This window comes from Papio anubis, chromosome 16, assembly GCF_008728515.1.
Source record: "Papio anubis isolate 15944 chromosome 16, Panubis1.0, whole genome shotgun sequence".
In the NCBI taxonomy this organism is placed as follows: Eukaryota; Metazoa; Chordata; class Mammalia; order Primates; family Cercopithecidae; genus Papio; species Papio anubis.
Window position 1 is genome coordinate 64,375,548 of NC_044991.1, and position 26,032 is coordinate 64,401,579.

The 26,032-nt window shown below is 42.6% G+C and overlaps 1 protein-coding gene across 2 annotated transcripts in view; it reads left to right on the forward strand.

Moving 5' to 3' along the window:
* Nucleotides 1–26,032, forward strand: part of RPN2 (ribophorin II) — a 59,887-nt gene that overhangs the window by 14,475 nt on the left and 19,380 nt on the right. For both annotated transcript variants that reach the window (XM_009216164.2, XM_003904776.3), the window contains exons 3-9: nucleotides 2,847–2,942; nucleotides 3,498–3,673; nucleotides 7,889–7,964; nucleotides 8,771–8,905; nucleotides 11,275–11,451; nucleotides 14,056–14,174; nucleotides 17,431–17,536. In XM_009216164.2, coding sequence (XP_009214428.2) covers nucleotides 2,847–2,942; nucleotides 3,498–3,673; nucleotides 7,889–7,964; nucleotides 8,771–8,905; nucleotides 11,275–11,451; nucleotides 14,056–14,174; nucleotides 17,431–17,536 — 885 coding nt within the window. The remainder of the gene's footprint in view (nucleotides 1–2,846; nucleotides 2,943–3,497; nucleotides 3,674–7,888; nucleotides 7,965–8,770; nucleotides 8,906–11,274; nucleotides 11,452–14,055; nucleotides 14,175–17,430; nucleotides 17,537–26,032) is intronic.

Consider the following 26,032-nt stretch of genomic DNA (forward strand, 5'->3'; position numbering starts at 1 on the left):
CCCTAGTTAAAAGCTGAGTGACTTTGGACAGGTTACTTTGCCTTTCTGATGCCTCAGTTTTCTTATCTGTAAACTTAAGGTAATAAGAATGCCCGATGCATGAGATAGATTGGGGATTAAATGGGAAATGCACATAAAGCACTTCGAACAGCTTTTGACACATTTTAAGTGCTCAGAAGGAGGTAATGGTAGAGGTAACCGTAGTCATTGTTTTGGGGTCTCCAGTGTTGTTCCATTGTTACAGCACCAGATGGCGACAAAGCACACGTTTTCAGCTTCCTCGCATTCCACTGCTAGGGCTCTTTGAGTAGCTTTACTTGTTCTCTTCAGATCCCTAATTGATGCAAAAAAAAAAAAAAATTCATTCATAAAATTAAAAAAAAAAGTTTTGGTTGGAGTAGCATGTACACACAGTAAAACATTGGACAATACAAAATAGCTGTTAGTGAAAGGCAGCGTGCTACCCCTGCCCTCCACCCTGTCCTACTCTCCAGGAGCACCCCCTACTTTTTTTTTTGGCGGGAGAGAAGGAGTCTCACTCTGTCGTCCAGGCTGGAGTGTGGTGGCACGATCTCAGCTCACTGCAACCTCCGCCTCCCGGGTTCAAGTGACTCTCCTGCCTCAGCCTCCTGAGTAGCTGGAACTACAGGCAAGTGCCACTGCGCCCAGCACCCCCAATTTTTTTTTTTTTTTTTTGAGACAGAGTCTCACTCTGTCGCCCAGGCTGGAGTGCAGTGGTGTGATCTTGGCTCATTGCAAGCTCCGCCTCCTGGGTTCACGCTTCTGCCTCAGCCTCCCGAGTAATTGGGACTACAGGTGCCCTCCACCATGCCTGGCTAATTTTGTTTTTGTATTTTTAGTAGAGATGGGGTTTCACTGTGTTAGCTAGGATGGTCTTGATCTCCTGACCTTGTGATCCGCCCGCCTTGGCCTCCCAAAGTGCTGAGATTACAGGTGTGCGCCACCGTGCCCAGCCTTTTTCTTTTTTTTGAGACAGGTTGTTGCCCTGCCACCCATGCCAGACTGCAGTGGTGCAATCACAGCTCACCACAGCCTCAAACAATTCTTCAGCCTCACCTTCCTAAAGTTTTAGAATTATAGGCGTGAGCCACTGTGCCCAACCAGCACCCACTTTTAACTGTTACTATTACCACATCTTTTTGAATAGCTGAATTTTATATTACTTCAACCAAAATATTGGTAGTCTAATGGTTTGATACTGTTTCTTGGAGTCGAGGGGAGTCGCAGTACCAGGAGTTTGGGGGTTTTGTGATGTGCTTCCTCTGTGCCAGTCACTGTGATGGGCATTTGGCAAAGTCCCTGATCTTGGGCCACTAGTCACTGGGGGAACTAGTAAGTACGGTGTGGTATGTGCTTTGGGGGAGCACTTGAGAGGGTGGATACCTGGCCTCTTCTGGGAGGACTGTCTGGAAGAGGTGAACATCTGAGCAGAGTTGAAGGTAGGGCCTGGTTTGGCTGGCAGGAAGGACAAGGAAAAGGTGCTCCCGGCAGGGTGGGTAGCAGCATCAAATGTGAAATGGCAAGAGCGTGGTATAGCTGCAGGAGGCTGGAGGGTAAGATTTTGGAGTTGGAATTAGGGCTATGGTGATGAAGGCAGCATGGAGAGGGAGGGTCAGTCATGAGGGCCTTTCATGCTGAGTCAGAAGTTGGATCTTGTCTGAGAAAAATAGGGAACCACTGGAGGGTTTTAAAGGTAAAGCAACACGGTTACACTTGTATTTTGTGAAGATCAGTCTTGAAGCAGTGTGCAGAATGGATTGCATGGCTTTAGACCACTTAGGAGATTACTGGGACAATCTAGGTGAGAAAGGGCAAGGGCCTGCCCTAAGGCAGTGACAGAAACCAGAGGCGGGACTGGGCCTGAGAAATGAAAAAGAGGTAGACTTGATAGTCTTGGAGGGGTAGGGAAGAGTCAAGGATGGTTCCCAGATTTCTGGTTTGGGTTGCTGGATGCATGGCGTTACCTGTGCATGAGCTGGGAAGTCCTGGTGAAGAAATAGAAAGTTTTAAGCTCATTTTATTTTTTATTTTTATTTTTTGGGGGACTGAGTCTCGCTTTGTCTCCCAGGCTGGAGTGTAGTGGCATGAACATGACTCACTGCAGCCTCAACTTCAAGCAGTCCTCCTACCTCAGCCTCCCAGGTAGCTGGGACCACAGGTACCCGCCACCTGCTCAGCTAATGTTTGAATTTTTTGTGGAGATGGGATCTTACCATGTTACCCAGGCTGTTCTCGAACTCCTGAGCTCAAGCGGTCCTCCTGCCTCAGCCTCCCAAAGGCCTGGGATTACAGATGTGAGCCATTGCACCCAGCCCTAAGCTCATTTTAGATTTGTTGAGCCTGACTTGGCCTTGGTGACATCTAAGTGGAAATGCCAGTACAGTTGGAATCAGAAGAGACTCTGCCACTTAGTAGCTTTGTCACCTTCATCAGATTACTTACCAATTTCAAGCCCCAGTTTCTTTTTCAGGTAAATGGGGATAGTGATAATCTCTACCAAAGGGTCGTTATGTCATTAAAATGAAGAGCTTCATAAATACCCAGCACAGGCCATGGCCAGACAGGTGATTCGGGAAGTGGTTTCCTTCTTTCCTTTCTAAGATTCAGAAGGACTCAAGTGCCTTTAGACTTACTGCTGTTTGTACGAAGTCAGCAATTTTGGGTAAAACCGTGTCCTATGGAAAGTAACTACTTAAAAACTAAATTCATGTAGCTCCTTCTTCAAGCCATCTATAATGACTTCGAATGTTATCTAAAAATGCCTTTGCTTTTCCTGGTTCACTACATGTATCACCACTTAACACTGACTTTTCCCTGCTGTGTAGAAAGCATGTACCTACATCAGATCTAACCTTGATCCCAGCAATGTGGATTCCCTCTTCTACGCCGCCCAGGCCAGCCAGGCCCTCTCAGGATGTGAGGTGAGTCCGGGTTCCTACACTGACAATGACTTTTAACTATTTAAAAAAAAAAAAATAGTGCATTTTTAAAGGGGAAGGGTCATGTCAAAAATCCTTTTTTTAACAATGAGAGTCCATTGTTGCGGAGAGTCCGTTGCTTTTCCTTAAGAAAGTGTAGTTTATGTTTCTCCTAAGTTTTTACTTTTCAAGGGTTTTAAATAACCTTTTCATACAGTTTTTGCCTTTCTTCTGGGAGGTCTTGATTTTTTCCTTTCATCTCCCTTTAACATTTAAAACTGTTCAAAGTGTACCCCTACATGAGGTTTCTGAAAAGTCATTTTATTGAACACAGGAGAACCGTATAAGTAGAAAGGTAATTTGTCAGCATCTTTTCAGATGGGGGTGTCATACCGAGGTTTTACAAACATTTCATCCTGGTATCTGGGGATTAGAGGGGAATCAGCATACATGAGGCGGAGGTGACTTTGGCAGCTGCTCTGCATGCTGTCTTTGCCATGCCTGCCACAAATTGCCAAGACCTGTTCTAAAACTCTGTGTCTGCCAATTCTTTCTTAGATCTCTATTTCAAATGAGACCAAAGATCTGCTTCTGGCAGCTGTCAGTGAGGACTCATCTGTTAACCAGATCTACCATGCAGTTGCAGCTCTAAGCGGCTTTGGCCTTCCTTTGGCATCCCAAGAAGCACTCAGTGCCCTTACTGCTCGTCTCAGCAAGGAGGAGACTGTGCTGGCGTGAGTTGTCATCTCAAGCACTTCTCAGGCTTCATTTGTCTCGGGCCCTATCCTAAGAGGGCTCATTCATTGGTTCAGCAAATACTTCCTGGGCAAGTACTTCAGTAAATACTTCTGTGTGCCAGGTGCTGTGCAAGGCACCGCAGGCATGATTGCACGAAGGCAGGTAAGGTCCCTGTTCTCGTGGAGCTCACATGGACGCCTTGCAAACAGAAGGCAGGTGCTGAGCCAGAGTATGAGCACGCCATCACCTAGAGATCCAGCTGCCTTGTGAGGTTGGAGGGCTAGAGCAAGGGCAGATAACTCAGAAGGAGCCACGTGCATGTTTTGTTGAGACTTGGCCAGGGCAGGATGGCATGTTGGCAGTGGAGGCTCTGCAAAGTGCTGGCTCCAGGATCCCTGGAAGTTGTGAGAGGTAGCATCTGGTGGGAGAGGTGGTTGCTCAGAGGGTGGAGAGTTCTAGGAATCAGACTCTACTACTCTGCAAAAAGCTTAGATGAAGGAGAAGCACCTTACCTGTTTGTTATAAATGGAAATGTTATAACTCCAGGGTGTTTTTTGCTAAGCTCTTAAGTGATAATATATGTAGTTTCAAATTTTTATTTATTTAGAGACAGGATCTCACTCTGTCACCCAGGCTGAAGTGCAATGGTATGATCACAACTCACTGCAGCCTTGAAGTCTGGGCTCAAGTGATCCTCCTGCCTCAGCCTCCCGAGTAGCTGGACTACAGGTGCAAACTACCACGCCTGGCTAATTTTTTTTTTTTTTGAGATGGAGTCTTACCCTGTTACCCAGGCTGGAGTGCAGTGATGTGATCTCAGCTCACTGCAACCTCCGCCTCCCGAGTTCAAGCAGTTCTCCTGCCTCAGCGTCTTCAGTGGCTAGGATTACAGGCACGCCACCACGCCTGGCTAATTTTTGTATTTTTAGTAGAGACGGGGTTTTACTACATTGGCCAGGCTCGTCTTGAACTCCTGACCTGAAGCAATCCACCTGCCTCGGCCTCCCAAATTGCTGGGATTACAGGTGTGAGCCACTGCGCCTGGCTGCCCGGCTAATTTTTTGTTTTTAGTGAAGATGGGGCCTCTCTGTTGTCCAGGCCGGTTATAGTTTTTTTTTTTTTTTAAAAAAAAAACACTGAAACTCCTCATTTAAAACAATAATTTTGTTGTTATTTTATTTGTGTTCACCATTTAATTGCAACCCTGAAGGAGGGTGTGGAGTACATTTCTGGAATCCTGTTCATTGTTTAGCAAGAGTTTGGTGATATCAATTCCCCCGTTCAAAACAGTGAGATTGTTTCTCAGGTTTTTCTGTTTGTTTTTTGTGTTTTTGCTAACAATCAGATTTTTCTGTAAACTTAAAACTTTGTTAAGGACAGGGTTCACAGGCACTTGACATTCCTCTATGTCATCCTCACACCCTCCTCATATTCACATATTCTAACTTCTCTGAGCCTCGCCTTTAAAATGAAACCCATAATTCTTACATCAGAGCACCTGACAGGATTAAGTGAGATAATAGGTGTGAAGACCCTAGCGCAGTGCCTGGTTCTTGGTGGGCATGTAGGAAACGGAGTTCCTTTTCTGGACCATTTGTTTCTTAGGTTCCTAACAAACAGGTCCCCTTTCTTAGAGAGTTTGTTACTTCCTTCGTTGTTATTTGTTGGATCATAAGCTTTTTTTTTGGAGACAGAGTCTCCCTCTGTCATCTAGGCTGCAGTGCAATGCGATCATACAACCTCAAACTCCTGGGCTTGAGCAATCCTCCCACCTCCACCTTCTGAGTAGCTGGGATTATAATCACGCGCCACCACACCCAGCCATAAGCTTTATTTGCAGTGCTTAGAGAGCCTGGCACATGGTCTGTATCCAAAGGAGTTAATAAAGGATGAAACTATACTTTTGTGTTTCTGCTGTCTTGTAGAAAGCTTATAGGTAGGAAGAACATATGCTTTGGAGTAGAAACAAGTGTGTTCAAATCCACTCTTCTACTCAACCGCTGTAACCATGAGTAGGTTGTTTAGCCCCGCTAAGCCTCAGTGTTTTCATATGCAAACCTGGAGAATGGCTCATAGGGTCATTGTGAAATCCAACTGGTCGGATGCCTTATATTACTACTAATTTGCCCTATTAAAGGCAATCTGATATAAATTAGAACTCTTCTAAGTGGGCCTTCTATATTTAAATAGGCTTTTTCTAGGAAGTGAATGTTTGTAAACTTGTCTTGAATGGAAAACAAGAAAATACTTGTAGGTTTGAATGAACCATCTGAGAAGATCTCATTGTTGTCTCTCATAAATCAATTTCTCTGAATCATCTGCTATATATTAGCAAGATAAGATCTGCTTTCTTAATGTTTGAATATAGTACTATGCTCCAGAGAAAAAGAAATTGCTGGCTGGGGAATAAGTAATTAAAGCCAGTGACAAAACTTTCTAAAACTCAGTGGATTAATTTCGTTCTAAAACTTCTGAGGTTGTTACCATGCGGCACTCGCTCATTCCAAAGAGAAAAAAATGATATCTTAATTGAGAAGTTCTTTCTGGGCTATCTTAACCCCCTTTTCTGAGCACAGCATTTATCACAGGCAGATGTGTGATTTTTATCTCGTTTGGAAATTCAGGTTTCATTTTCTCAAGTGTATTATAACAACAAGCATCCCATAGGTGTCGTTGAGTACTCTAGGGCTTGTCTCTCTGTAAATTGTGACTCTGCTGTTTTCCAACTTGTCATCTTAATGGAATTAGTTTCCCATGGAGAGAATCTAAATTGTTATGATCTTGACATAAGCAGACAGATTCTTGCTCTACATTCCTTGACACATGGACTTGGTAAGTGGAGGTTTTACACAAGGGCCCAGTCATCTCTTAGGAATTAGGAAACCATTGGGGTGGCAGTAGCGGTCGTTTAACCACCAGGGGGCCTCTCCTTTCCCCATTTTATCCAGAAAAGCACCATTTATGTTTTCCAAATTATCTGCTTTAAGAGAACAGAATCTAACAAGTCTTACATGTATACACCTATCATGTTCCATCTTAAAAAGCTTATCTTCCAGAATTATAGATAAAATTGTATGAATAAGCCATAAAAAGGAATGAAGTGCAGATACATGCTACAACATGGATGAGCCTTGAAAACATTCTGCTGAGCGAAAGAAGCCAGACATAAAAGGATGCAGATTGTATGATTCCATTTCTATGAAATAGCAGAGTAGGCAAATCCGTAGAGCTAGAACATGGATTACTGGTTGCCGGGGGCAAAGGGGAGACACAATGGGGAGAAACTGTTCAGTGGGTTTTGTTTATCTATTTTTTTGGAGACAGGGTCTCACTCTGTCACCTAGACTGAGTGCAGTGGTGCAATCACAGCTCACTGAAGCCTTGACCTCCCTAGCTCAAGTGATCCAGCTAATTTTTTAATTTTTTGTGAAGATGAGGTCTCACTATATTGCCCAGGCTGGTTTTGAACCCCCAGGCTTAAGTGATCCTCCTGCCTCGGCCTCCCAAAGTATTGGGATTACAGGTGTGAGCCACCATGCTCAACCAGTGGGTTTTATTTTAGACTGATGGAAATATTTGGGAACTAGACAGGTGGTGGTTGTACAACATTGTGAATATAGTAAGCATCCCTATAAGTGCATTGTTCACTTTAAAATCGTTAATTTTATATGAATTTTGCTTCAATCTTTTTTTTTTCTTCTGAGACAGGGTCTCACTCTGTTGCTCAGGCTGGAGTGCAGTGGCTCACTGCAACCTCTGCATCTTGGGCTCAAGCGATCCTCCCACCTCAGCCTCCCAAGTAGTTGGGACTACAAGCACATGCCACCACACCTGGCTCATTTTCAGTATTTTTAGTAGAGATGGGGTTTCACCATGTTGCCCAAGCTGGTCTTGAACTCCTGGGCTCAAGGGAATTTGCCTGCTTCAGACTCCCAAAGTGCTGGGATTACAGGCGTGAGCCACTGCGCCCGGCCCACGCTTCTTCTTGCCAGTTCTGTTGCCTGCGTTGTCTTCTCAGCTGTGATGATCTTTTCCGGGTTTTGTCATACCTATCCTAACTGGATTATAAGTAAATTCCTTAAAGGCTGAGACCAACTTGTACTTCTAAAGAACAAGAGTGGGATATTTGTGAAAGTGTCCCAAGTATGGGAAGGGGTGAGTAGATGAAAGAAGACTTGCCATTCATTGGGGTTCTACTCTTTACCTTCCAGAACGGTCCAGGCTCTGCAGACAGCATCCCACCTGTCCCAGCAGGCTGACCTGAGGAGCATCGTGGAGGAGATTGAGGTGTGAATCTTTTGCCAAATACATTTCCCAGCTCCTATCTTTGATACGCTGTAGAAGAGTCTTGCAGATAGCCATGCATGATCTGTTAGGATCAGTTACATTGCTTCTTATATCCATGGCACACTTGTGTTCTTTGTATTAGGGTACTGTGTCCTGAGCAATATTTGTACCTATTACATAATAGGTGCTCAGGACGTGGTGATGGTGGTTTTTATTATTGCTCTATCCTTGCCTTTGTCCAGAATATCATGCTTCTCTGGGGCCTCTTTCATGGACTGCCTGGCAGGGCTGACAAGCAGTCCTGATGGTGTTTTCACTGGATGCTTCACAGACACGTTGGTTGCCTAGTCATGTTGCCTAGGAGAGCAGTGTGTCTCTCTTTGTCTTTTGGAGCATTAAGAAATTCTGGGAAACGCCATGCTTTGTAGGTTGTATTCAGATGGATGGCCACGGACTCCATCTGTGTCACGATGCTTCCTGGGTGCACGGCAGCCTGGCCCACTGGCCTTCCACCCAAAGTAGCTGGAGCCTTCCCTGCCATGACTCCTGGGCTTGGGCCTGCATACACGGGGCCAAGGAAGGAACCCTCCCAGAAGTGCAGAAGACATTGCTCTCCTCAAATGTCTGTTTGATATACTTTACTCTGCCTAAGGACCATTTTTGAGAAAGTATTAAGTGACTGAGGTGGTCTTCAGATTTAGAGTGAGAGATGTCACGAAGCTGTCTGCGGTGGGGTTGACAGTGGTTCGTGCATCTCATTTCTGCTGTTACTTGACATCCAGCATGTTTCTGTTTTGTTATGGCAGGACCTTGTTGCTCGCCTAGATGAACTGGGGGGCGTGTATCTCCAGTTTGAAGAAGGACTGGAAACAACAGCGTTATTTGTGGCTGCCACCTACAAGCTCATGGATCATGTGGGGACTGAGCCATCCATTAAGGAGGTACCCATCTAACAGTTTTCAGGCATGAAACCCAAAGGGGTCATCAGCTTTATCTGCTAAGGATAGCTTTTATTAGAGATAAATGTTCAGACATACCTTGGGATGTTGTCACTCAGTGTCCTGGGTTAGGGATTAAGAATGAGAAATGGAAAGATGTAATGCCTGTCTTCAAGAAATGGGTTGCTAGTGAGACAGATGTGTAAACAAACCACACTTGCTTTAAATGGGGTATGTACATGTCACGAGGTAATATCAAGGAAGCCACGTGTATTACTCCTGTTTCATCTCCCTTTCTTCCCAATACCCCTTTCTGCTTGTCTCCTGAATGCTTTCCACTCTGGTGGCCCATTCACATCCTTCCCTGGGCTCATAATTGCTTCTCCTCCCTTCCCCCTTATCCTCAGCAACGGCTAAATCTTAGCTAATCTTTGCTGATGGACATAGTTCACTGAGAGGCATGTGTGTCTATCACACATCTGCCAAGAGTTCATTCTTTTTCTCGAGAGGAGGTTGTTAACCTGAAAGAACCTTTAGTTGGAATGCATGTGGGAAGTCTTTTTGAGTGGGACCGTCTTTGTACCCCTTGTCTGTGAGAAGTTACCAGCCCTTAATCTAAAGTACTTAAAATACAAGCTGCTTTTATTTAAATTTTAGGAGGAGAGATTTGGGTTTTAAGTGAGAACTTTTCATTTCTTTATGCATTACGAGTTTTGTGCCAAGTTTCTTTAAGTAAATAATTATCTGTCTTGGATAATTGGAATTAATTTCATATTTTCTCCAGAGGATATGGTCAAATAAGTTATTCAAGTGTTTGCATTCTTTGTGTCTCTTCCTTTGTCCTAAGTGTAGCAGGTCTAGAAATATACTCCCTTTTAATTTCTGTTATGGGTGAAAGTGCAAGAGTGTGGGGTCTTGGGGTACAGATTGTTTGCTGATTGTCCTATACACAGTAAAGTAGATGAATTAATGGTATCGTACATATACAACTTAAACATTTTCTTCCTTTATTTCCAAACTGCTGCTAACCAGGTACTTGGCTGGAGTAATTTCGCTGTCACTGCTTTTGACACAACAGTTCTGGTGAACAGTCACCCATTTTAACATGTCAGCAGCCTAGTAATGGAAAATTGTAATTGGTCCAATTAAAGAAAATTCTTTCATGTTGACTGTGAATAACACTGTCAGGAATAAGAGAGCTCTTTGGTTGGATGGTAGATTTTAAAAAACAAAACTGATTGAAGGGGAAAATGTTTCCTCCTAAGCAACCTCCAGAATTTTAGTAATGCCTTTTAGGTTCCACTTTTTTAAAAAAAACTGCTTTTAGTTTTCCCCTCTAAGTAGCCCATTAGTTCTTAATGGAGAGTTATTTTAGTTTCTTTTTAATGTACGTTTTAGCTATAACGTTTGGTGTTATAAATAAAAACTTTGCCTCAATGTACTACTTACAGGTAGGTTGGGAGGAAAGGTAGCTTAGCTGGGAGGATAATGGGAACCAGGAAAGAACAGATGTTCTTGTAGAAGGACTTCGGAGACAAACAATCCTACAATTGAATGTTGGTCTTGCTAATGTTGTTGTAACTTGCAGAAGTTACTTAGCCTCCTTTAGCCTCAGTTTCGTTTTTTGGGAAACATCGATAATAGCAGTCTTTTATACTTTTTGTCAAAATTTGAGTTAATGCATGTAAGCACCTATCATGATGCCTGGCATATATAGACATTTAACAAATAATTACTATTATGTGTATTTCATAATATAGTTTCATATCTCAGTAGTTATCTGGAATTACCCTGCATTTGTGTAGTAAGCATTATTATGATTTTTTTTCCAAACAGTCTTTCTCTGTCGTCCAGGTTGGAGTGCAGTGGTGCGATCTTGGCTCACTGCAACCTCCGCCTCCCGGGTTCAAGCAGTTCTCGTGCCTCAGCCTCCTGAGTAGATGGGATTATAGGCGCATGCCACCATGCCTGGCTAATTTTGGTATTTTTAGTAGAGATGGGGTTTTTCACTATGTTGGCCAGACTGGTCTCGAACTCCTGACCTCAAGTGATCCACCCGCCTTGGCCTCCCAAAGTGCTGGGATTATAGGCATGAGTCTCCGCGCCTGGCCTGTATAGTAAGCACTTATTAAATAACTGACAAATCATGAATTTCAGTTTATAACGGAAGATGGGAAAAAACAACCACATCCAAGTTCTAAGTTTAAATGCAGAATATTTGTGTTTTCTCCATCTACGAATTTGGATCATTGACCAAAAGACCTCCTATGTGAACACCTGAAACAGATAAGGAGTGACTTTCCTCTACAGCAGTGGCCCTCCCACCTTCCCAGCAGAGGAAGAAAAACGGCTGCATTTCACGTTTCTTTCAGGATCAGGTCATCCAGCTGATGAATGCAATCTTCAGCAAGAAGAACTTTGAGTCCCTCTCCGAAGCCTTCAGCGTGGCCTCTGCGGCTGCTGTACTTTCCCATAATCGCTACCACGTGCCGGTTGTGGTTGTGCCCGAGGGCTCTGCTTCCGACACTCACGAACAGGCTATCCTGAGGGTAAGACATCCATCCCCAAAGTGTGCCCCTCTGATTGTCATTCCTAGTGGAAGGCTTTCAGAAATCGGGACTATGGTCACAGCCAATTGTAGCCCTTACCAGGACATACCCATTAAATGGAGGGCAAGGCTCATTTCCCTGAGCCTTGAAATGGAGATGTGACCACTGGGTGAACTAGCCACAGAACCCTTCAACTCTATTTAAAAAAAATTTTTTTTCCTAGAGGATTTTTAATTTTTGTTTTTTTTGCTTTTTTTGAGACAGAGTCTTGCTCTGTCACCCAGGCTGGAGAGTAGTGGCATGACTTTGGTTCACTGCTGCCTCCACCTCCTGGTTTCAAGTGATTCTTGTGCCTTAGTCTCCCAAGTAGCTGGGATCACAGGCACACACCACCATGCCTGGCTAATTTTTGTATTTTTAGTAGAGATGGGGTTTTGCCATGATGGCCAGGCTGGCCTTGAACTAGCCTCCCAAAGTGCTGAGATTACAGGTATGAGCCACCGTTCCTGGCCTCTCCCTAGAGGATTTTAAATAGTACAGGCTTGGCTGGGCGTAGTGACTCACGCCTGTAATCCCAGCACTTTGAGAGGCCGAGGCGGGCGGATCACGAGGTCAAGAGATTGAGACCATCTTGGCCAATATGGTGAAACCCCGTCTCTACTAAGAATACAAAAATTAGCAGGGCATGGTGGCGTGCACCTGTAGTCCCAGCTACTCAGGAGGCTGAGGCAGGAGAATCGCTTGAACCCGGGAGGCGGAGGTTGCAGTGAGCCGAGATTGCGGCACTGCACTCTAGCCTGGTGACAGAGCGAGACCCTGTCTCAAAAAAAAAAAAAGTACAGGCTTTCAATAAGTGCAGGAATATTGCATTTCTAGGCCTGTAACTCCAGATGTGTAGAGAAGTCTTGCTTCTAAAATGCATTTCCCAATACCAAACTTTCTTTGTCGTATTTTTTTGTTTTGTTTTGTTTTTTTGGACAGGGTCTCGCTGTATCATGCAGGCTGGGGTGCCATGGCACGATCATGGTCCACTGCAGCATAGACTTCCTCCAGTACCCAAATTTTCTAACTATATTATTTTACAACAGCTGTTTTAATTCTCAAGTAATTCTGGTGTTTATGGTTGATCAGTTCTCTTCTTCCCTGGTCCTGATGGGATATCTTTTTGCCTCTTTATAGCACAGTCCTCCCTTTCACTCAGCAGTAAGCATAGACTTCTCCTTTGTGTTAACTCTTTGAACAGAGCAAATGCACAGATCTTGAATATGCTTAGAACTTTCATCTCAAATGAGGCATTTTGTTGCTGTTGTTTGGGAACCAGTGATAAGCTAAGATCTTCATGAGAAATTAGCATTTTATTTTTATGTCTAAGTGTTGGGTTTCCACTTAGGACAGTCCTGTCTGTCCCATTAGATCTACTTTGGTGGCCCCTGCAGATAGCCTCCTGAGTGAGTACCCTGTTCTTCAAAATTGCCCATTTTCTCTCTACATACAACTTGTATACCCTCAACAAAGACTTGGGTAGAAAGTAACCCAATGAACATAGTTTGCTGTGAGTCAAGAGGGGCTAAGAGGACAAAGTGGAAAAATAATTGACTCGGAAACTAAATAGATGGTTTGAGTCCTGGCTCAACTACTTAACCGGCCATGTGACCTTTGGCAGTCCCTTAACCTCTTACAGCTTGTTTCTTCACTTGTGCAATAAGGATTATTCTATCTGTGTCATACAATTGATAGGAGAATATATGTAAAGGGCCTAGCCTGGTATATGCATGTAGTTGACTTTCAACAAATGATAGTTATTAATGTTATCCATATTTCTTTAATTTTCCCATTGCTGGTACCATCCTAAAGTATTTTTCTGGCTGATTGATTTATTTATTTGTTTGGTAGAGACAAGGTCTCACTGTGTTGCCCAGGCTGGTCCCAAACTCCTGGCCTTAAATGATAATCACTCCCATCTCGGCCTCCCAAAGTACTGCAGTTACAGGCATGAGCCACTGCACCCAGCCTGGCTGAGACATTTATTTTTTTCTTTTTCAGAGACAGGGTTTCCCTCTGTTTCCCAGGCTGGAGTATAGTGGCACAGTCATAGCTCATGCTAACTCTTGGGCTCAAGCAATCCTCCTGCCTCAGCCTCTTGAGTATCTGGGACTATAAGCACATGACACCATGCCCAGCTAATTTTTTAATTTAAAAAACCTTTTTTTTTTTTTTTTAAGTAGAAACGGCGTCTTGCCATGTTGCCCACGTTGGTCTTGAACTCCTGGCATCAAGTGATCCTCCTGACTCAGCCTCCCAAAGCACTGCAATTACAGGCATGAGCCACCATGCCCAGTCTGATAAATTCTTTTAAAGATTCTGTAGCAGAGTGGATAGAATAGGGAATCAGAAAGAAGGAAATATATTGACCAGGTGTGGTGACTCACACCTGTAATAATCCATTTTAGGATTAGGCAGCAGACCCAAGATCTGTGAAGATTTCCCAAAGCAGGGGGTTTGCTCTCCTGCAGAGCTTACAACCTATAGATAAAGCACCCCAGTAACAAAATTCTCTGCTCCTGTAGCCTTTGTTGTAACAAATAATTTTTTATTTATTTCCAGTTGCAAGTCACCAATGTTTTGTCTCAGCCTCTGACTCAGGCCACTGTTAAACTAGAACATGCTAAATCCGTTGCTTCCAGAGCCACTGTCCTCCAGAAGACATCCTTCACCCCTGTAGGGTAAGTCTTGACCATGTTTTGGCAGGGCGCTGACGTCTTTGTTTTGGAAAGTTAGCCTGCAGCCAGTGTAACAGATTAATATAGATGTCACCATGATCATAAAACCAAATTTACCGAAGTTTCAGTTAGGTAAATTTGATCTACTAGTATCAAAAGCCTACAATTAAATATAAGAAAATGATTTTTAAAATGAAGATCATTTGGTTTTACTGTTTCATTCTCTATTTCTAGTTGGCTCTGTCTTGTGATATAAGTAGCTATTTTAAAATGTAATATTTATCGATTTTTTTCTGATAAATGTTTATTATAGGAAAAATACAGAAAAGCACAAAAAAGAAAATGTAACTCACCCATAATTCTACCATTCAGAGATAACTTTTGCTAACTTTTTTTTTTTTTTTTTTTGAGGCGGAGTTTTGCTCTTGTTGCCCAGACTGGAGTGCAATGGTGCAATCTCAGCTCACCACAAACTCTGCCTCCTGGATTCAAGCAATTCTCCTGCCTCAGCCTCCCGACTAGCTGGGATTACAGGTGCCCGCCACCATGCCTGGCTAATTTTTTGTATTTTTAGTAGAGACAGGGTTTCACCATGTTGGCCAGGATGGTTTCGAACTCCTGACCTCAAGTGATCCACCCACTTCGGCCTTCCAAAGTGCTGGGATTACAGGTGTGAGCCATTGCACCTGGCCTTTTTAAAAAATTCTTTTAAAAATTAGAGATGGGGGCCGGGTGTAGTGGCTCACGCCTGCAATCCCAGCACTTTGGGAGGCCGAGGTGGGTGGATCAATTGAGGTCAGGAGTTCAAAAACAGCCTGGTCAACATGGCGAAAACCCATCTCTACTAAAAATACAAAAAATTAGACGTCGTGGCACACGCCTATGGTCCCAGCTACTTCGGAGGCTGAGGCAAAAGAATCGCTTCAACTCGGGCGGCAGAGGTTGGCAGTGAGCTGAGATGGCACCATTGCTCTACAGCCTGGGTGACAGAGTGAGGCTCCATCTCTATTTAAAAAAAAAAAAAAAAAAAAATCAGGATATGCTTTATATGTAACAATGTGCCACAAACTTCTTTTTTTTTTTTTTTTTTTGAGGCACAGTCTCGCTCTGTCCCCCAGGCTGGAGTGCAGTGGCACGATCTTGGCTCACTGCAAGCTCTGCCTCCTGGGTTCACACCATTCTCCTGCCTCAGCCTCCCGAGTAGCTGGGACTACAGGCGCCTGCCACCATGCCTGGCTAATTTTTTGTATTTTTAGTAGAGATGGGGTTTCACCGTGTTAGCCAGGATGGTCTCAATCTCCTGACCTCGTGATCCACCCACCTCGGCCTCCCAAACACAAACTTCTTTTTATAGGATTAAATATTCTTTTACAATTTTTTTTTTTTTTTGAGATGGAGTTTTCTTCTTGTTACCCAGGCTGGAGTGCAATGGCGTGTTCTCGGCTCATTGCAATCTCCACCTCCCAGGTTCAAATGATTCTCCTACCTCAGCCTCCCGAGTAGCTGGGATTACAGGCACCTGCCACCACACCTGGCTAATTTTTGTATTTTCAGTAGAGATGGGGTTTTATCATGTTGGCCAGGCTGGTCTCTAACTGCCTCAGCGTCCCGAGTGGCTGGGAATACAGGCATGTGACCTCAGGTGCTCCTCCCACCTCAGCCTCCAAAGTGCTGGGATTACATGTGTGAGCCACCATGTCCGGCCTTTACAATGATTTTCAATGACTGCATATTATTGCTATGTAATTTTTTAAAAACTAAGGCCCAATTTACTGGGTATAGTGGCTCGCCTATAGTTCTGGCTACTTGGGAGGCTGAGGTGGGAGGATCTCTTGAGGCTGGGAGGTCTAGGCTGTAGTGAGCCGTGATCATACCATATCATTCTAGCCTGGGTGACAGAGAGAGACTCTGTCTCAAAAACAAAAACAAAAAATTAAAGGTAAAGCTGGGCACAGTAGCAGGTACTTGTAGTCCCAGCTACTTGGAGGTTGAGGCAGGAAGATCATTTGAACTGAGGAGCTTAAGATCAGTCTGGGCAACATAGTAAGACCTGTCTCTAAAAGAAAAAAATTAAGGGTCAATTTTTATATGAATTAGTGTTTTTCCCAGCTAACTGCTTTTTTTTTTTTTTTTTTTTGAGACAGTGTCACTCTGTTGCCCAGGCTGGAGCACAGTGACGTGATCTCAGTTCATTGCAACTTCTGCCTCCCAGGTACAAAGAATTCTCCTGCCTCAGTCTCCCAATTAGCTGGAATTACAGGCACCCGCCACCACACCCGGCTAATTTTTTTTTATTTGTAGTAGGGATGGGGTTTCACCATGTTGCCCAGGCTGGTTTTGAACCCCTGACCAAAAGTGACCCGCCTGCCTTGGCCTCCCAAAGTGCTGGGATTACAGGCGTGAGCCACTGGCCCTATATGGAACTTTTTGAAGTGTTAAATTAGTTTGTAAGTTATTGAGATCAGGAGTTTTCAATTTTAGAGAGAAAATGCATTTCTTAATCATAAGCATGGAAAGGTCGAAATTATACCAAAAAATTAGCCACAGTTATACTATTGTACACCAACCTCTTTGTACATTTTGGAGTATTTTCTTTTACATTTTTGTTGTTGTCATTGTGAAAAATAATTGGGATCATACTGTAAAAAAAACTTCCCAATTTTACATTACACTGTGGAAAGCTACCAGAAGGAGTTTGAATTTTAGTAGTGATGGGAGTAACAAAGGAAAAGAAAATGTAGGAAACCTAGAGGTGTTCATTTTAGATACTCTTTTCTACATTCCAATCTGTGATTAAGCATGAGGATTGGGCACGGTGGCTCACGCCCCAGCCTGCACTTAGGGAGGCTGAGGCGTGTGGATCACTTGATCTCAGGACCCTGTCTCTACAAAAAAAACCCAAAATTATCTGGTCGTGATGGGGTGTGCCTGCCGTCCCAACTTTTGGGGAGGCTGAGGTGGGAGGATCAATTGAGCCTAGGAGTTTGAGGCTGTGGTGAGCTGTGATCGCGCCACTGTACTGCAGCCTGGGTGACAGAGTGAGAACCTGTCTCAAAATAAAATAGAAGTGACAACCTGTCTCAAAATAAATAAAATAAAATAAAATAAGCATGAGATTGCCCAAATGGGGTGGGAAGTCAAAAAGGTAGGGAGTGGGCTAGCCTTGAACAGTCTTCAGGAGACATTTTGTAGCTCCTGTTTGTTATATCCATGACCTTCCTACCTGAGTTCTTGCTAAGCCCATTGTCATTCTTAACAGGGATGTTTTTGAACTAAACTTCATGAACGTCAAATTTTCCAGTGGTTATTATGACTTCCTTGTCAAAGTTGAAGGTGACAACCGTTACATTGCAAATACCGTAGAGGTAGGTGTTTTTCTTTCCTTCCCATTGCCATGTTAGTATATCCAAGGAAATGGCCACACTGACACTGTATTAATCGTCTGGTCCATTGACTTTTATCTACAACCAAGCTAATGCGTTTATGTGGAGCGAGGGCTGCGTTCAATCTTTGCTGTTTGACAGGCTTAGCCAAGGCAGTAACTCAAGAACTTGGTCATAGTGAATTTTATTTTATTTGTAAGTTTTTCATTTTCCATTATAATTTAGCATTACTATCTTACATGAAATTTAGTTAGTGGAAAAAATAAAAATCACCCATAATTCCACCGAGGCTTAAACTCTTAAAGTGTTTTGTGTGATAGGCTTTGGTGGGTTTAGAAAAGTGCTTGATGCCAAGTAGATGACAAAAAGCATCAAATGACACATATATAACACTATAATGAAGCTATTTGGGTAAAGGATAAAAGAAAATCGGTAATCTTTTATAATGAACTGTGTTTCAGATGTTTAGCTAACTCTAGCTGGGTTAAAAGTCAAAGTAGCTTTAAGGATAGAAAGCCTTATATACCTGATGCTTTGTGGGAATGAGGTAGTTCACATGAGTATTTTTCCCAGCTAATTGAAATTTACCCCATCTGGCACCGTGGCTTTCATTGTAATCTTTTTAGATAGAAGTTTATTTAAGATGAGTTACACATTTTCCTACTTTCTTACTTCCAATTTAAGATGGTTTCTTTGTCTTTCATGACCTTGATGCTTGAAGAGAACTGGCTCTCAATTTGTAGAATGTCTCTCAGTTTGTGTTTGTCTGATGTTTCTTCATGATCGGATTCGGGTCATGCATTTTCCTCAGTTCTATCCCAAAAGTAATGCTCTGCCCTACTCAGAGCATGAAGTATATGATGTTGATATGTCTCATTACAGGTAATGTTAACCTTGATCACTTGAGTAAGGTGATTGTGTGCTAGGTTTCTCTGCTGTAAAGTTGCTGTTTTTCTGCTTGTATATAAGTGTCTTGTGGGGTGATACTTTGAGACTCTGTAAGTATCTTCATGATCTTGTCTGTAATAGTTATTACTGTGGTGTTTGCCAAAGGGTGATTTTCTCTTTCATTGGTTCTACATTTTTAAAATTGGAATACTGTAAGAAAATAACTGTTTTTTATCCTGTTTATTTATTTATTTATAACTATAATAATTCTTTATCATAACATGTTTATAATGTAATATATTATCTATAATTCATATGTTTACAATAATTGCATCATGGATATTTGTTTTACTATATACATTGTGATCCATGACTGTCATTTATCTTGTTGCTCATTTTATCCTAGGTTTGGCCTTTGGAGAGCTCCTCAAATTGGCTCCTGTGACACTTGCTTTCTTTTAATGACAGAATTAACAGCTAGAAAGTTTGACCTTTTCAAAAATGGGGCATTACTTCCCATAGATAGAGTCAACACTTGCATTTAAAGTTTGGCAGAAAGGAAGATGTTTTCTGGAACTCGAATCTGTCCACCTCATGTGTTGACCTTTTAAGCATGAGACATCTGATCTTAGTCCGTTCACTATGGATAGAAACTATTATAGAGTGTGCCTTGATCCTTTCAAATCCACATTCTTTTAATGTTAGTTTCCTACGTTAAGAGGACGTATTTGCAACTGAACATATTAAAAGGAAAGTTCTTTTTTTTTTTTTTTCTTGAAACCTCTTCTTCCCTCTACTGCCAGTCCATCTTAAATGCCAGGCTTATACCTCACAGTTCTAAACCCCTTCCTTTCTTGTGACTTCTACCTTCTAGTCAGTTACCAGGTCCTATTGATCCCACCTCTGATTGTCTTTTCCATGAGTCTTTTGTTGTTACAGTCACCAAATTACTCTTTTCTCCATATTCGTACCAATATTTGATATTTTTAGGTTTTGGTAATCTGATGCATATGAAAAGGTATCTTGTTTTAATGTCTTTCCTTGGTTACTGGTAAAGTTAAACATCTTTTTTTGTATTTATTAGCCAATTAGGTTTCCTTTCTAGTGAATTGTTTCATATCTTTGCCTGGTTTTCTTTTGGTTTGTTAGTCTTATTACTGATTTTTAGGAGTAATATATGTTTAGTTGTGAGCATAGGATATCTTCCCCTAGAATTGCTTTATGGCATCTCTTGATGCACAAAATTTAATTTTAATGAAGCTTAATTTAAGCATCTTTTCCTGGGGCCAGGTGAGGTGGCTCATGCCTGTAATCCCAGCAGTTTGGGAGGCTGAGGTGGGTGGATCACTTGAGGCCAGGAGTTCAAGAGCAGCCTGGCCAATATAGCAAAATCCTGGCTCTACTGAAAATACAAAAATTAGCCAGGCGTGGTGGCACGCACCTGTAATCCCAGCTACTTGGGAGGCTGAAGCAGGAGAATCACTTGAACCTGGGAGGTGGAGGTTGCAGTGAGCCAAAATCACACCACCGCACTCCAGCCTGGGCAACAGAGCGAGACTCTGTCTCAAAAAAATAAGTAAATAAATAAAATATAAGTTTTTTGCTAGTCTGTGTTTTTTGTGTCTTCTTTAAGATGATCCTGTGCTACCCCAAAGTCAAAAAGATATTCTCCAGTTTTTTCTTTTTTTCTTTTTATTTATTTTTGAGACAGAGTCTCGCTCTGTCACTCAGGCTAGAGTATAGTGGCGCGATCTTGGCTTACTGCAACCTCTGCCTCCCGGGTTCAAGCAGTTCTCCTGCCTCAGCCTCCCAAGTAGCTGGGACTACAGGTATGTGCCACCACACCCGGCTAATTTTTGCATTTTTAGTAGATACAGGGTTTTGCCGTATTGGCCAGGCTGGTCTCCAACTCTTGGCCTCCCAAAGTGTTGGGATTACAGGCGTGAGCCACTGCACCTGGCCCTCCAGTGTCTTCTGAACAGTTTTTAAGTTGTTTTCCCCTTATATTTGAGGCTTCAGTCTATCCGAAGTTCATTTTTGTTGCTGTAGTATTTTACACCCTGTCTATAGTTGTACTTATTGCATTATATTACCATTGTTTATATGCATTGCTTTTTCTTTTTCTTTTTTTTTTTTTTTTTTTTTTGAGACAAGGTCTCATTTTACCATCCAGGCTGGAGTGCACTGGTGTGATCATGTCTCACTGCAGCCTTGACCTACTGGGCTCAGGTGATCCTCCCACCTCAACCTGCCAGGTAGCTGGGACTACAGGCATGTACCACCATGCCAGCTAATTTTTGTATTTTTTTCTAGAGACTGGATTTTGCCATGTTGCCCAGGCTGCTCTTGAACTCCTGGGCTCAAGTGATCTGCCCACCTTTGCCTCCCAAAGTACTGGGATTATAGGCGTGAACCACCACCTGCATTGCTTTTTCACTGGGCTGAGAACTCCTATGGATGGAAACTAAATCTTCTTCTTCTTTTTCTTCTTCTTATTTTATTTATTTATTTATTTTTTTTGAGACAGTCTCGCTCTGTTGCCAGGCTGGAATGCAGTGGTACAATCCTGGGTCACTGGAACCTCTGCCTCCCAGGTTCAAGCAATTCTTCTGCCTCAGCCTCCTGAGTAGCTGGGACTACAGGCATGCGCCACCACACCCAGCTAATTTTTGTATTTTTAGTAGAGACGGGGTCTCACCATGTTGGCCAGGATGGTCTTGGTCTCTTGACCTTGTGATCCGCCCAGAAGTGCTGGGATTACAGGCGTGAGCCACCATGCCCGGCCTAAATCTTATTTTTTCAGTGCTTGGTTCCCATCTAGCATCACTTAGAGGAAGAACAGGATGGAGTGGTGTAAAGACGTTTTCCCACATTGCGGGCCCTTCAGAACTTTGGCAATCTTCCAGACTTAGCTTTTTTTTTTTTTTTTTTTTTTTTTTTGAGACGGAATCGCACTCTGTCGTCCAGGCTGGAGTGCAGTGGCACGATCTTGGCTCACGGCAACCTTCGTCTCCGCCTCCTGGGTTCAACTGATTCTCCTGCCTCGGCCTCCTGAGGAGCTGGGATTACAGGTGCACACCACCTTGCCAGGCTAATTTTTTTGTAGTTTTAGTAGAGACGGGGTTTTGCCATGTTGGCCAGGCTGGTCTCAAACTCCTGACCTCAGGTGATCCGCTCCCCCACTCGGCCTCCGAAAGTGCTGGGATTACAGATGTGAGCCACTAGGCCTGGCCAAGACTTAGCTTTTATTTATTGATTTAATAACAGCTTTATTGAGGTATAATTCTCATACCATAAAATTTATCAATTTAAAGTATGTAATTCAGACTGGGCATGAGCCACCATGCTTGTAATCGCAGCACTTTGGGAGACTGAGGTGGGATGATCACTTGAGCCCAGGAGTTAGAGACAAGCATCCCAGCACTTTAGGAGGCTGAGGAGGGAGGATCGCTTGAGTCCAGGAGTTAGAGACAAGCGTCCCAGCACTTTGGGAGGCTGAGGCGGGAGGATCACTTGAGCCCAGGAGTTAGAGACAACTTGGGCAACACAGGGAGATCCCATCTCTACCAAAAATTTAAAAATAAATTAGCCGGGTATGGTGGCATGTACCTGTAGTCCCAGCTACTTGAGAGGCTGAGGCAAGAGGATCCCTTGAGCCTAGGAGTTTGAGGCTGCAGTGAACTGTGATCACACTATTGCACTCCAGCCTGGGCAACAGAGTGAGACCTTGTCTCAAAAAAACAAAAAGACTGAGTGCGTGGCTTACACCTATAATCCCAGCACTTTGGGAGGCCGAGGCGAGTGGATCGCCTGAGATCAGGAATTCGAGACCAGCCTGGTCAGCATGGTAAAACCCCGTCTCTGCCAAAAAAACAAAAAAAAATAAACTAAACTAGGCAATCCAGTGTTTTTAGTATATTCACAGGCGTGTGCAACCCTTACCAGAATGCCATTCCAGAATATTTTTATCACCCTGGAGAGCAGCGTTATGTCTTTAGTAGTCACTCCCGTTCTCTGCTCCTACTTTCTGCTTTCTTTCTCTCTGGTTGCCTATTTGGGACATTTTGTATAAATGGAATCATACAATATGTTACCTTTTGTGTCTGGCTTTTTTGTTCTTTCACTTAACCTAATACTTTTAAGGTTCTTCCATGTTGTAGCATGTATTAGTACTTTATTTCTTTTTATGGCAAAATAATATTCCGTTGTATGGATATATCACATTTTGTTTACCTACTCATTAGTTAATAACATTTGAGGTATTTCTCCTTTTTGGTTCTTATGAGTAATGCTACTGTGAACATTTGTATATAACTTTTTGTTTGAACACAGTTCTTTCAGGTATATGCTTAGGAATAGAATTCTTGCGTCATATGGTAACTCAGTGTTTCACTTTTCAAGAAACAAGTTTTCAAAGCAGCTGTACCATTTTACGTTTCTACCAGCAATGTATGAGGGTTCCAATTTTACTACATCCTCACCAACACTTGTTATTATCTGACTTTTTGATTCTAGCCATCGTAGTGGGTATAAAGTGGTATCTCATTATGGTTTTGATTTCCATTTCTCTGATGGGTAATAATGTTGAGTATCTCTTTATGTGCTTATTGGTCTTTTGTATATCTTCTTTAGAAGAATGTCTATTCAAATCCATTGTCCATTGAAAAAAATGTTTTTGGTCTTTTTTTCTTCCTTCCACAATCTATATACCTCTTATTTCCTTTCATTTATCTTTCTCTTTATTTGTCTTTATCTTTTTATTATCTTTTTGTATTCTTGAGTTGTAAGAGTTTCTCTGGTTAGAGGTTCCTTATTAGATACATGATTTGCAAATATTTTCTCGCAGTCTGAAGGTTGTATTTTCACTTTCATGATGTTGTCTTTTGAAGCATAAAAAATTTTAATTTTGATTAAGTTCAGTTTTAAAATTTTGTTGTTGCTGTTGTTGTTTGTGCTTTAGGTGTCATGTCTAAGAAACCATTGTCTGATCCAAAGTTATGAAGAGTTACTGCTATGTTCAAAAGTATAAAAAGAATTTTATACTTTTGGCTCTTACCCTTAGGTTTCTGATTCATTGTGAGTTCATTTTTGTGTATGGTGTGACGTAGGGGGTCCAGCCTTATTTTGCAGTTGTCCTAGAACCATTTGTTGAAAAGACTGTGCTTTCCCTAACGAATTGCCTTGGCACATACATCCTTGTAGGAATCACTTGACCATAAATGTAAGGGTTGATTTCTAGACTCATAATTCTATTTCATTAATCTGTATTTTTGTCCTTATGCCAATACCACGCCGTCTTGATTACTGTAACAGCTTGGCATTTTGTGACATCAAATCTGGTGTTTGTCCAAGTGTTTCTGTGATTGTTGGAAAAATTATCTAAGTACAAAATAGCAGAAATGGCTAATAGGTGTTGTTCATGCAATGATAATAAGCCCCCATTGAGGCCATTTGCTGTCCTTTTCCTCCCTAGTGATGGAGTAAGCATTACAAAATCTTCTCTCTTCCTCCTTATTACATTAGAGGGGTGTGTGTGTGTGTGTGTGTGTGTGTGTGTTTGTGTGTGTGTGAGAGAGAGGGAGAGAGAGTCGGCTCTGACCTTTGCCATATATGCAAATTTTCTTTGTAATTTCAGTAATAGTCACACTTAGAGCCTCAGAGCAGGTCACTGGGTCCTGTTTGTCCTCCCAGGAGATGCTCGACATTGGTCAGAGTGCATTAACGGTGGTTTGTTGTGGAAGTCCTGTAATAGCCCTCATTGACATTGGACTGGCTGTCAGGGGAAGCATGGGTTTTGGAAGCTTTCATTAGCATTAATTGCCCCTAATGCACCATCATTTTTGACAGTAATAAGCTAAACAGGGGTGTTATTACTCCCAGCAGAAAGACTGCATTTCCTGGCATTAGAACATTTTTTGAGATGTATATGGCATGTGGTGCAAGCAGAGAAAGGAATAGCATGATCCAGTGTAAAGCAGGCTTAGCTGCATTTCAAGTAGAGAAATAAGTCCCTTTCCTATTGTAAAAATGAATCCTGCAGTGTTAGTTGGAAGGAAGAAGCAGCTAATCAACAGGGTTCCTACACTGAACTCTTTAAAGAGGGCTTTGGAAAAAGTTACGATTTTTATTTCTAAATTTGCTTTAAAAGAGTAGCGTGAAAATGCTTTTCTTTTGAGTGTTTCCAGAGACCCATTTATAGTGAGATTTTAGGAGCAGAAGGATTTGTTTTAAACTGTTCCCTATTTAAGAACAGCCCTACGGGTGTTTATGTGCAACAAAGAAAGCTGTAACTTAGGAAGGCTTTTTAAATTAGGGCTGAGAGCAAACCAAGAATGATGCAAGTTCACTGCAGTTTGCCCTTTGCTCACTCCATGTGTCTGCATTGTTGGGGGATGCTCAGGATGTCTTTAGAACACACACGAAGCTGGATCCTGATTAGCGGGCTTTAGTGGCTAAGTTAGTGCTGAGAGTTTAGAGTCAGGATTCTAAGTGAAAACCTAAAAGCTGATAGCTTCCTTATCGCTATCATTAGGAGACACTGAAGACTTTACACAATTCTTTTTTTTTTTCTTTTGAGGCGGAGCCTTGCCCTATTGCCCAGGCTGGAGTGCAGTGGCGTGATCTTCGCTCACTGCAACCTCCGCCTTCCGGGTTCAAACTATTTTCCTGTCCCAGCCTCCCGAGTAGCTGGGACTACAGGCGTGTGTCACCACGTCTGGCTAATTTTTTTGTATTTTTAGTAGAGACAAGGTTTTGCCATGTCAGTCAGGCTGGTTTCAAACTCCTGACCTCAAATGATCCACCTCCCAAAGTGCTGGATTACAGGCATGAGCCATCACGCCCAGCCTAGTCTGTTCTTTTTAATTGCTCCATGGTAATTAATAATACGCATGTATCATTCTTTATTTAGCTAGTCTCCTGTTTATGGACATTTCAGTGGGATGATGATTCCAAGATCACATTTACAAATTAAATGAATGAGTTCTTAAGAGTGAGTTACAGAAATAACAAGGGAATTATCTAGTTAACGTTGATGAAGATTGCAGAGTAGTTAACTATGAAGACAGATTATTTTTATAGCATAGAGTATTGCTAATCCTCCTATCTCTCCCAAAATTGGAGGGCTGCTAAGCCCATCAAGCCTCCTCCTTAGTCTTTTTGCTATGGAATGTTTCCTACTCCCCAGTCGGGGCCACCCATGGGCAGACTTGGGTCACAGTTCCTTCTCCTGTGCTTTCATAACACTTTGTACATATATTAAAGCAGCATCCTGGTTCATTGTCATTATGGTTTGTGTATGGAACAGGAAGGATTTCTTGCCATCTCTGTGTATTCCCTGCACATAGGTGCTCCACATACTACAGGGAAAGTGTTCTCAGCGGGTGTCAAATCAAACCTCTCTGGCCACTTCTTTGGCTGAGCCTTCCATTCCAGTTTGTCTTCCAGTGGAAATGTCAGTACTTGTCGGGTTGTGCTTTATGCAAAAAAGCTTGCTCTGGTTCTGATCCTTGTGTGAGTTGTAATGCTGTTAACTCAGCAGAGAGCCCAGAGAGCCAAAGTAGAGGCTCCAAGCTCCCTTCTTGGGGGTGT